The 12,003-nt window shown below is 45.2% G+C and overlaps 1 protein-coding gene across 3 annotated transcripts in view; it reads left to right on the top strand.

The window, feature by feature from the left end:
* The window catches only part of akap13 (A-kinase anchoring protein 13), a 322,499-nt gene that overhangs the window by 145,880 nt on the left and 164,616 nt on the right, over nt 1-12,003 (top strand). For all 3 annotated transcript variants that reach the window (XM_067971374.1, XM_067971373.1, XM_067971372.1), the window contains exon 9: nt 8,172-8,248. In XM_067971374.1, the coding sequence (XP_067827475.1) occupies nt 8,172-8,248 (77 nt within the window). The remainder of the gene's footprint in view (nt 1-8,171; nt 8,249-12,003) is intronic.

The following is a 12,003-nucleotide window of genomic DNA, read 5'->3' as shown; positions in this document are numbered from 1 at the left end:
ATCACTTTACCCGTGGAGTTTTTATTGCTCAAGGGAATGTATATGTGTTGAGAATTATGAATTATTTATTTAAATGTTCGCCATTGCTTATCTACCGTCATATAGATTTGGAAATTAGATTAAAAGATCTTTGCCAAATTACCCCTTATATCTACATAATTGGCTTTGTTTAAATTTGAGACCCGAGTTTCGGACTTAATGACATCACTCTCAAACTCAATGAAATTCTATCATATTATGATCACTCCTCCCCAGAGGATCCTTTATTATAAGATTACTAACTAACCCTGTCTCATTTCACAGTACTAGATCTAAAATAGTCTGTTTTCTAGAGGGTTCATTGGTTCCTTCCTGTTGTTCTAGAAAATTGTCTTGAATGCATTTTATGAACTCGTCCTCCAAACTACTTTTGCCAGTTTGTTTTGCCCAGCCTAAATGAAGATTAAAGACCCCCATGATTATTGCATTACCCCTGTTACATGCTCCTCTAATTTCCTGATTTATATTTTGTCCAACACTATAACTACCATTAGGGGGCCTATAAACTACTCCCACCAGTGTTTTCTGCCCCTTGTTATTTCTTGGCTCCACCTGTACTGATATCTATAAAAGTATACCTGAATCTTAAGCTTCCATATTACATGTTCAGAGTGTGTGGGTTCAGTTTTGTTACCCGCTGTGTGAATGCCCAGTAATGTTTATTATTTGTAGTATTTGTGGACTGATTTGAGTTTAAGTGAAGGCAAGTTACTGGACTTGTGTGAACTTGCCTTAAAATATTTAGTAAAGCTCTTGTCACTGGTTTCCCCAATGGTTTAGCTGGTTAAGGTATTGGGTAGCTAGCTGAGCCGTAGAGAGAAAGGTCTCAGGCCAGATCCCTGGGGCGTGTGCTGTGTTAGCTGACCTCAGGTGAGGTGTTGGAGGGGAACTGCAATTGACTTCAGTGCACCTGGACAAGGGAGTGGAAAGGTGGGCATGAGTCAACGCCTTGGAAGAGTGGGAGACAAGTGGTACTGTAGCCAACAGAAATTGTTTGATAGCGATTCAGCACTCCCTGCTGGCTGTGCTTCTACCTGCCCCCAATTCTCTCCTCTCCTTTCCTGACGGTGCTCACTCGACTGGAGTGGAGTTCCCCACGTGCTGGGTGCTCTGCAGTACCTTGCCCAAGTGGCCATTCAATCCGTGTGTGTCATGGACAGTGAGTGAGTGCTGGTGGGCTATTCACCACAGAGGGCACGAAGACAAAGCCAAGCCCAGTCCTTGACCAATGTGAATGTGTACACAGCGCGCATCTCAGCAGGGGTCACTGGATAGCAAACCAGAAGCAAGACTCCTGGCTAGCTTCTCCTCTCTCTGAAATCCAGGTGTGCCGAGTTCAGTTATAGCATCCCTCCAGCAGCCCCAGTTGATTGTGCTGCCTCTTCCTGGTACAATTCCACAGATACTGAGAGCCTTTGGGTGGCTGAGAGGTCGTTGTTGATGTATGAGCCTTGGTGGGCCATTTGAACATAAAGTGCATCACATCTGATCCTGATCTCCAACAAATTCATACTGCGACCTTATTGACCAACATGTCTCAGTTACACATTACCTCAAGAAAGCCATTTGGAGGGAAAGGGTTACGTGGGGTGGGGTGGGGGGATGCGGAGATTCGTGAGTGGAGGCTACAAAACAGGAATATTTGACAATAGTAATAACCTTCCAGAATGTAATGATTCTTCCTTTTAGAGGATTTTCAGGGTGACAGTAAATCACATAACTAGAGACAAGATGATTAAAAGTGCCCTTCATGCTTTCAGAAATGAATGCTAACCTGGAGACTGCATGACATATGTTGTAAGTATGATGTGAAGGAGCTATAACTGATTAAACAAGTTAGCCTGGTATGGAAAATGGCTGACCAAATTGGTCCCAAAAATGGGACCGACTATCGAGCAGCCCTCAATCTTGAACCGATGGTCCCAGAAAATGTGAAGTAAGTATGTTGACAGATATCCTGCTGGGTGGGCTCATCATGTTTGCTTTTGAGGGCTTGTAGGGTTTTTCATTCCCACCACTTGCTATCTTGTCGCACTTGGTCTCTGGGAGATAGCAAGTGTCATTCATTGGCTCAGCACAACTCTTCACAAAAACTTTCAGCAGGGAGATGTTCTCTATGTTTGAGCCAGGTTGTAACAGACTTAATGTGCAGGGGACAAGGGTACCTGCTAAAGAAATGACTGAATCAGTGCACAATACCCAGTTTGTGGCACAGAAATAAAGGAGACAGGAAGGCTTGGGTTTTTCTCCCTCAGTGCTCCTCTGCTGAAGACACTGAATCTTGCTGGGATGCCACTCCATAGCCCCCGGCAGCTCTCTGCCACTTCTTCACTTGCAAGCCTAGACGGGACCCTGCGTGACCTTGGAGTGAATGCCAGCACAGTCCAGTCCTGTTCTTACCCGATGTATATTGGGGGACAGTTGTAAGAGGCAACTCCCTTCTGTACCTCTCCAAATTGATGAGTTTCTGCTCTCTAAAGGTCCTTTAGGTAATATGAGTGGAGGGATGGAAATTGACTAAACCTTCAGTAGTTACTCAGCTCATAGAGGTGGCATGGGCCAACAGGTTGCCATAACAACTGCTCCATTTGGGGGATGGTGTGTGCCATGGGGAAAATCAAAATGCCTTGGGTGATTCATGTCTCTTATTCACAGCTCGCTTGGTGGCACTGGTCAATCAACATTTAGCTTGAGCTGGCTTATCAATTTCTATTTCAGTGCCCACTCCTCAGCTCTGCTCACTGCAGCTGGCTTCACCATTTCCCCCATATTGCCCCCGCTGCCCAAAGTGAAGTGGGATATCTGTTGCAGAGGGGAAAAGGAGAACAAAGGAAAAATGAGGTCAGAGAGAAACCACAAGTAAGAGTTGGACAAAAGTGAGGCGAGGCGAGGGGAGAAGAGACACAGACATTCGTTTGCAGATGTCCAACCAGAATCCTTGGCTCAAGGGATATGAAAGGCTAAGTGTCTTTTGGCAGGGTCCGGCCTGAAGAAGTTTTAAGAAACACTAAATCAGGTTGTTCTGATGAAATTTATTGTCAAGAATGATAATTGACTTGAGTGAAGGCTTGTTAGGGAGTGGGGGAGCGGTGTGGGCAGGCCTCTGGTGCTCCCACCATCATTTTGCATGTGGTCGAGGCTGTGCTTAGTGGGAACTTAGTTTACTGCTCGTTAATGCTCTTTATTGCCGCACTTTACAGGTAAAACACGTCCTAAACACTAATTCAGAACTGGTTCTATCTTGTTACATAATTAATGAAGCAAGTGGCTGACCTTCTGCAGCAGCTACTTAACTCCAGGAGCCGACCTGTCTGCTGCGATTGTGCCCCTGTGTTTAGAGGGGTGGAGAATGCAGTCGGAGAGTGACAAGGCCCAGAATTGCCATGTTCACTGTGTGATGTAAACCTGTTTGCTCTTTGTGCGGCTGTTTAGATTTTGCTACAAATAGCAAATGGGCTTTGTGTCCCCAGTTCTGTAATTCCAACAGTCATTCATTGTACGTCATTCATGATCATGCTCGGCTCTATTCTGATATGTTTAGACAGTACGTGGGTTATGTTTTGTTTTTGAAAAAAATTCCCAGAATTTTTCAGGGATTATTTTAGACTTTTCAAAAATGGATGAAAATGGGGAATGTCAGAAGTTTAATGGATGCCAGAAAAAATTTATCTTAGACAGTTGAGAAAAGTTGTGTATGTCACCATATTCACTGTGTGTGTGTTTGTGTAACCAGTATTCACTGTTTATTACCAGTGTTCATTCTATGTCTATGTATGGTCAGTATTCACTGTGTGCGTTTGAGAGAGACAGGTATTCATATGTGTTTCTGTGACCTGTGTTCATTCTATGTGCATGTATAACCAGTATTCACTGTATTTTTGTGTGTACATGTATATGACCAGTATTAAACCTGTCGTGTGTAGATGTGTGTGCTATATGGTCAGTATTCACCGTGTCGTATGGGTAGATGTGTGTGCTATACGGCCAGTATTCACCGTGTCGTATGGGTAGATGTGTGCGCTATACGGCCAGTATTCACCGTGTCGTATGGGTAGATGTGTGCGCTATATAGCCAGTATTCACCGTGTCGTATGGGTAGATGTGTGCGCTATATAGCCAGTATTCACCGTGTCGTATGGGTAGATGTGTGTGCTATATGGTCAGTATTCACCGTGTCGTATGGGTAGATGTGTGTGCTATATGGCCAGTATTCACCGTGTCGTATGGGTAGATGTGTGTGCTATATAGCCAGTATTCACCGTGTCGTATGGGTAGATGTGTGTGCTATACGGCCAGTATTCACCGTGTCGTATGGGTAGATGTGTGCGCTATACGGCCAGTATTCACCGTGTCGTATGGGTAGATGTGCGCGCTATATAGCCAGCATTCACCGTGTCGTATGGGTAGATGTGTGCGCTATATAGCCAGTATTCACCGTGTCGTATGGGTAGATGTGTGTGCTATATGGTCAGTATTCACCGTGTCGTATGGGTAGATGTGTGCGCTATATGGTCAGTATTCACCGTGTCGTATGGGTAGATGTGTGCGCTATATGGCCAGTATTCACCGTGTTGTATGGGTAGATGTGTGTGCTATATGGCCAGTATTCACCGTGTCGTATGGGTAGATGTGTGCGCTATACGGCCAGTATTCACCGTGTCGTATGGGTAGATGTGTGCGCTATATGGCCAGTATTCACCGTGTCGTATGGGTAGATGTGTATGCTGTACGGCCAGTATTCACCGTGTCGTATGGGTAGATGTGTGCGCTATATGGCCAGTATTCACCGTGTTGTGTGTGTGATGACATTACGGCTCCTTAACAATCGGTGTGCAGAGCAGGAAGAGAATGTAAGGAACTGCAGTGTATTTCCAGCATTTCCCGTTTTTGTTTGTGACTTTCAAAGGCTCCAGTGACAGCTTCAAAGATTTTGGAAAGCCAAAGCAGAATTTGCCATTCAAAACCGGGGACAATAAATGGAAAACCAGATTTTGAATTAGAGGATAATGGAGCATCTCCAAAAAAAAATCTGGTGAATTGGGCGGGAAGTGGTGGGGAGGGCTGGCATTGGGGGCAGGTGGGAATTTTGAAAACACAGAGCTCTGACAACACACCATAGTGAAGACCATTGGTTCATAGTTTTCATGGAAAAATGGACAGAATTGTGCATTAGCGTTCAGTTAATTCAGCACTGAGTCGATGAAACACTGCCTCTCATTAACTGACTTGAATAATGGAGCAAGCACTGGAGCCTGTAGCTCCTTTCATCGGGTCCACATGGAAAGGGAAGTTTATTTAAATCATCCTGAATGCAGAATCAATAAATATGCGCTGGATGTGTGCATTTCCTCAACTTTGTATCACTGGAGTCTTTGAAATTCACAAAATACAAACTGGAAATGCTGGGAATACAGAGCAGCTCCACAATTATCTGACTGAGAACAGACAGGCTAATGTTCAAGTGGGTTCCCATTTATTTTTTTAGTGACTTCCGTATGATCTGACCCAGTGAGGTCATTTATAGAAAGATGCTGTACTCAACTTCTCCAGTTAAAATTAGTATTTTGCTGAGTAGTTGTGTCTATAAAAGGCAGACAGTACAAAAGAATCATTTCAAATCCGGAGTGCTGAATTTTTTTGGCACTGTAACAGAGCACCTCCATGGCAGAGAGGAAGTCTCATTGATCAACTTTGATTTCCTTTTGATTTTGTTTTTCTGCTTCTCATGGGAATGTTTATTGTCTTGCGATGCTGAATTCATTCTCCCTCGCTCGTGCTCTCGCTCTCGTGCTCATTCTCTCCGTCGTTTCCCGTCCTGTGCGGCGCCCCTGGCCCCCTGGTTCTTGCATCTCCAGTATCTTCGTAACTTGCTCCCAGCTGCTCATGTGGATTAACTTGACTACAAAGCCACCTGGTGGTCATGACAAGTACTAAAGTCTGAGTTCCTTTGCACTGCACCATGAAATAGCAGCACCAAGTGTTCATCATATCTCCATGTGTGCTGTATTGGAGAGGGTTATGAGATTTAAGTTTGGTAACGTTTGTCCACTAAATCTTTTTTTACGCAGCGAGTGGTTAGGATCTGGAATGTGCTGCCCGTGGGGTGTGGTGACGACAGATTCAATCACGGCTTTCAAAAGGGGAACTGGATAAGTACTTGAAAGGAAAAATTTGCAGGACTACGCAGATAGGGTGGGGGAGTGGGGCTAGCTCTTGCATTGAGCCGGCACTGACTCAATGGGCCAAATGGCCGCCTTCTGTGCTGTAACCATTCTGTGATTCTATAAAACAGTGTGACAGGATTTTAATTGTCAGCTGTGAGATGGAGAGAAACTGTATGACTGCCCAAATTGTTGTTTTGGACACAGAGTTTGTTCACCATTAAGCTAATATTCCATAAACACATTGTGTATGCATTGTAATCTGCTGAATCTTATGTCCTTTTTGAGAATCCTTTTTCCTTTTAGAAATTAAATCTTTTTATTTAACCAAGTTCTGAACTGAATGCTCGGACGCGTCAGCTGCTGGTTAGGGGGCTCACTCCTTCCCTTCTGGATAGAGGAGCTTGTTGCCTGTGGTCATCTTTCTCTCATCCTTTCCCCCTACTTGTCACACAAAAGAACTGTTTAGCCTTATCAGAATCTCAGTATGTGGGGGAAAGTGTGACAAAAGCTCGAGAGTGTGTTGCCCCTGTGCAGCGTCACCAGTCACTTCTTGAAGTATGCAGAGCCCCGAAAGTTGTGCAATAAATTATCTGAATTCTTTTTTCTCACCTCTTTTGATCCCCCTCCGTTCCGAAAAAAAGTTGTTTCTTTGTAAGTGTTAGCGGCAGAGGCGGAACATTTACACAGCATGATGGAAGTTTGTTTTGGGGATTTGATGAATTTTTGCCCAAACATTGAACTAATGGACGTTACTTGCAATGACACGAGCGAGAAAAGCAACCCTCAGTGTAAGTTTACGTTTAGTGCTGACCTCCTGAAGTGCATAGTGTTCTGTTTTCGGGCTATAATCTGGTTTAAGTTGTAGCAGAGCAGTTGGCAACACAGTTGACTGGAAGATCCCAGCTGACTGGCAATAAACTGCTTAATGGGTTGGTAAACTGGATACTGGAAGGAGTTTGCCTACAAAACAACTGTAACTACACTTCAAAAATAATTAATTGGCTGTGACGCACTTTGGGACTTCCTGAGAACATGAAAGGCGCTATATAAATGCAAATTTGTTCTTTTTGTCTGCAGTAACAAAGTTGTCACTGGTGTCTGGTGAGCAATGAAAATATATGTTGGCCGGTGGGAGTGGATGAAGCGGTCGGTGATGCCTTGCTGCTACTTGTCCAGCCTGTACTGTTTGTTTATTTACTTGTTCAGCCTGTACTGTTTGTTTATTTACTTGTTTACATTTCCCCTCTGGAGATCAAACAAATGGGATAGAGTCCATATTAGGGTAGGTTGTACATGGTCCTTGAAAGGAATGGGACTTTTTCTTGGCATTCAGTTGATTTAACATAAATATGCTCTTTGAACTTTTTATTTTCCTGCATCCTCTGCTGAACTGCAAGCAGAAGTGTGGGTCACTGACCTATTCAAAGGTCTCTGCCAATGGCTTCCTTTAATGACTGGCATACAGATAAGTGACCTCTGTCTTTTTTTTTCCTTCCCAGTCCTTCCTCCCTGTTGGGGTGGCCTGGTTCTGCTTAGCTGACTTGAAGAACTTACAATGGGGAATCACCGAGTCAGCTAGAGGGTGGGAGAGGAGGATGGAAGGGAAGGAGATAGGATGAGCCACGTTCATCGGCGTGGTAGGGTTGGTACATCAGTTGGTGGGACTGCATTGTACAGTTACTCTTGTAATGCAGAGCATACTTGACCTTAGATGCAAGTAATTTATTTGATTGAGCTAGCTTGATAAAACACTAAAAGAAAGTTCCTAGTGGACAACAAAGAACAACTGAAACGTGAAGGGTTGGCACATCAGTTGGCTGTACGGCATTGTATAGTTACTTTTGTGATACAGACTTTGTGTCTCACTTCTGGATTATGTGTATGTTCCAACTCTGTGTGGCTGTATTTAACACATCCATTCTGTTATCTGGAAGGTGAGTGATGGATCTTTCTTTTTCCTAATTACAGAAGGGCTACCAGAGGATGAAGTTGACTGTATCCAGAAACTGCCTGAGAACCATGCTGACCTTCGCTCCACCGAACTGGTAAGTGGTTGTCCCAGGGACGCACTTGTAACTTTAATGTCTCACGGAGTGCACAGGGATTGTTTTTTCCCCCATTGTGTGTGGATTGATTGCTGTGCCTGACATGTGCCTTCACTTCTACTGACACTCAACCGAACTCCATTCCAAAGTCTGCTGCACTCACACTAAAGTAGATTGCACAACTTCTTGGGTCCAACCATACTGGCTATACAAGGCAAGGCCCTGTTGGACAGTGTTGGATAAATCCTGAATAGCTTGATTGTTGGGGAAACAATCAGCCTCGCTCGCCTCTCCTTTGGATCAGAAGGTTTGGAATTCAACCCCCACTCCAGGTCATTATTGCATAATCTCCTCCAGTGTCGTACTGCAGGAGTGTTAAATTGTCACAGTGAGATGTTGAAACTGAGGCATTGCCCACTTGTACTGGTGGTTAAAAAAAAAATCTCATAGCACTGTTTGAAGAAGAACTGGGCGATTTGGCCATCATTCCCTCAACCAACACTGTCAAAAACCTATTAACTGGTCATTCATCTCATTGTCAATTGTGTGAACTTGTTGCATGCAAATGTAGTTGTCCACACAGCAGCAATCATAGATTGCATGTCAAGTACTTTGAGATATGCGATTGACCATAACTTGGGAAGGTGCTATTATAAATGGAGGTCAGCCTTTATTCTTTCCTTCAGACTTTTTCTTCCATTTCTCTTTCATCCCCCGCTCCCCTTTCTGGCCTCGTCCTCTTGCGCCCCCTTTCTCACCCTTCCCACTCCCCCAACTTTCTCGGGCCTCCTCCTCTCTAAATAAACATAATGTGGAGATGCTGGTGATGGACTGGGGTGGACAAATGTAAGAAATCTTACAACACCGGGTTATAGTCCAACAGTTTTATTTGAAAATCACAAGCTTTCGGAGATTATCTCCTTCGTCAGTTCGTCACTCACTCACCTGACGAAGGAGATAATCTCCGAAAGCTTGTGATTTTCAAATAAAACTGTTGGACTATAACCTGGTGTTGTAAGATTCCGTACATAAATAAACATAGTTATTAAGGAAGCTCCAGGTCAAGTTGGCAGCATATAATATAACATTGGAGCTGCTACCTTGTGTGAAAATATCTTGTGACATTACCACGAGTTTAGTCACAAGCCTCTAAACAGTCACGCATCATTTTGTCACCTATGTAGGAAAAGGCTCCCTCATGGGAACGCGGTAGGCAATGCAGCAGTTGGTTGCTAAATATTCTCAACAATGACCCATCCTCTGTGACTTGTCGTCAGACTCATCCTTCTGTAATGCCTCAGTATAACTCTTCACTGCCAAGGCAAGTTAGATGTTTGCTGCAAATATTTGTGTTCTTTTGATTATGAATAGGGTATTCCAATATTATCTTCTCATTAACATATTTAAAAGTAATGCTCTGCCTGTGTCGTACTCGTTTGGTTGGCTGTGTTAGATTTGTTGCTTACTTACAAAAGGATTGAAGTTAACTTGGGCTATAAATCTTGGAATGAAGATGTCAGAATTGATGGACAGTCACTACATCTGAGCTCCTTTTATTGTGCTGGTTTTTTTACCAAAACTTCTGTTTAAACTATTACATGAATAGCACAGTGAACCTACACATTTCCCTTGATGCAAAGCTGCTTTAGCATGGCATCAATATAAAGAGTGTGGCATAACGTGGGTGTGAAATCTTTACCCAGCGAATGCTGAGAATGTGGAACTCGCTGCCACAAGGAGTAGTTGAGGCGAATAACATAGGTGCATTTAAGGGGATGCTAGATAAACACATGAGGGAGAAAGGAATAGAAGGAGATGCTGATAGGGTTAGACGAAGAGGGGTGGGAGGAGGCTTGCATGGACCTTTTCGACCAAATGGCCTGTTTCTGTGCTTTTTTTAAATTCGTTCACGGGATGTGGGCGTCGCTGGCGAGGCCAGCATTTATTGCCCATCCCTAATTGCCTTTGAGAAGGTGGTGGTGAGCCGCCTTCTTGAACCGCTGCAGTCCGTGTGGTGACGGTTCTCCCACAGTGCTGTTAGGAAGGGAGTTCAAACATTTTGACCCAGCGACAATGAAGGAACGGCGATATATTTCCAAGTCGGGATGGTGTGTGACTTGGAGGGGAACGTGCAGGTGGTGTTGTTCCCATGCACCTGCTGCTCTTGTCCTTCTAAGTGGTAGAGGTCGCGGGTTTGGGAGGTGCTGTCGAAGAAGCCTTGGCGAGTTGCTGCAGTGCATCCTGTGGATGGTGCACACTGCAGCCACAGTGCGCCGGTGGTGAAGGGAGTGAATGTTTAGGGTGGTGGATGGGGTGCCAATCAAGCGGGCTGCTTTATCTTGGATGGTGTTGAGCTTCTTGAGTGTTGTTGGAGCTGCACTCATCCAGGCAAGTGGAGAGTATTCCCTCACACTCCTGACTTGTGCCTTGTAGATGGTGGTAAGGCTTTGGGGAGTCAGGTGAGTCACTCGCCGCAGAATACCCAGCCTCTGACCTGCTCTCGTAGCCACAGTATTTATATGGCTGGTCCAGTTTAGTTTCTGGTCAATGGTGACCCCCAGGATGTTGATGGTGGGGGATTCGGCGATGGTAATGCCGTTGAATGTCAAGGGGAGGTGGTTAGACCCTCTCTTGTTGGAGATGGTCATTGCCTGGCACTTATCTGGCGCGAATGTTACTTGCCACTTATGAGCCCAAGCCTGGATGTTGTCCAGGTCTTGCTGCATGTGGGCTCGGACTGCTTCATTATCTGAGGGGTTGCGAATGGAACTGAACACTGTGCAGTCATCAGTGAACATCCCCATTTCTGACCTTATGATGGAGGGAAGGTCATTGATGAAGCAGCTGAAGATGGTTGGGCCTAGGACACTGCCCTGAGGAACTCCTGCAGCAATGCCCTGGGGCTGAGATGATTGGCCTCCAACAACCACTACCATCTTCCTTTGTGCTAGGTATGACTCCAGCCACTGGAGAGTTTTCCCCCTGATTCCCATGGACTTCAATTTTACTAGGGCTCCTTGGTGCCACACTCTGTCAAATGCTGCCTTGATGTCAAGGGCAGTCACTCTCACCTCACCTCTGGAATTCAGCTCTTTTGTCCATGTTTGGACCAAGGCTGTAATGAGGTCTGGAGCCGAGTGGTCCTGGCGGAACCCAAACTGAGCATCGGTGAGCAGGTTATTGGTGAGTAAGTGCCGCTTGATAGCACTGTCGACGACACCTTCCATCACTTTGCTGATGATTGAGAGTAGACTGATGGGGCGGTAATTGGCCGGATTGGATTTGTCCTGCTTTTTGTGGACAGGACATACCTGGGCAATTTTCCACATTGTCGGGTAGATGCCAGTGTTGTAGCTGTACTGGAACAGCTTGGCTAGAGGCGCAGCTAGTTCTGGAGCACAAGTCTTCAGCACTACAGCTGGGATGTTGTCGGGGCCCATAGCCTTTGCTATATCCAGTGCACTCAGCCGTTTCTTGATATCACGTAGAGTGAATCGAATTGGCCGAAGACTGGCTTCCGTGATGGTGGGGATATCGGGAGGAGGCTGAGATGGATCATCCACTCGGCACTTCTGGCTGAAGATGGTTGCAAACGCTTCAGCCTTGTCTTTTGCACTCACGTGCTGGACTCCGCCATCATTGAGAATGGGGATGTTTGCAGAGCCTCCTCCTCCCGTTAGTTGTTTAATTGTCCACCACCATTCACGACTGCAGAGCTTTGATCTGATCCGTTGGTTGTGGAATCGCTGAGCTCT

This window comes from Heptranchias perlo, chromosome 34 (genome assembly GCF_035084215.1).
Source record: "Heptranchias perlo isolate sHepPer1 chromosome 34, sHepPer1.hap1, whole genome shotgun sequence".
Taxonomy (NCBI): domain Eukaryota; kingdom Metazoa; phylum Chordata; class Chondrichthyes; order Hexanchiformes; family Hexanchidae; genus Heptranchias; species Heptranchias perlo.
The sequence above is the reverse complement of the archived record's forward strand: the minus strand, read 5'-3'. Positions and strand labels throughout refer to the sequence as shown.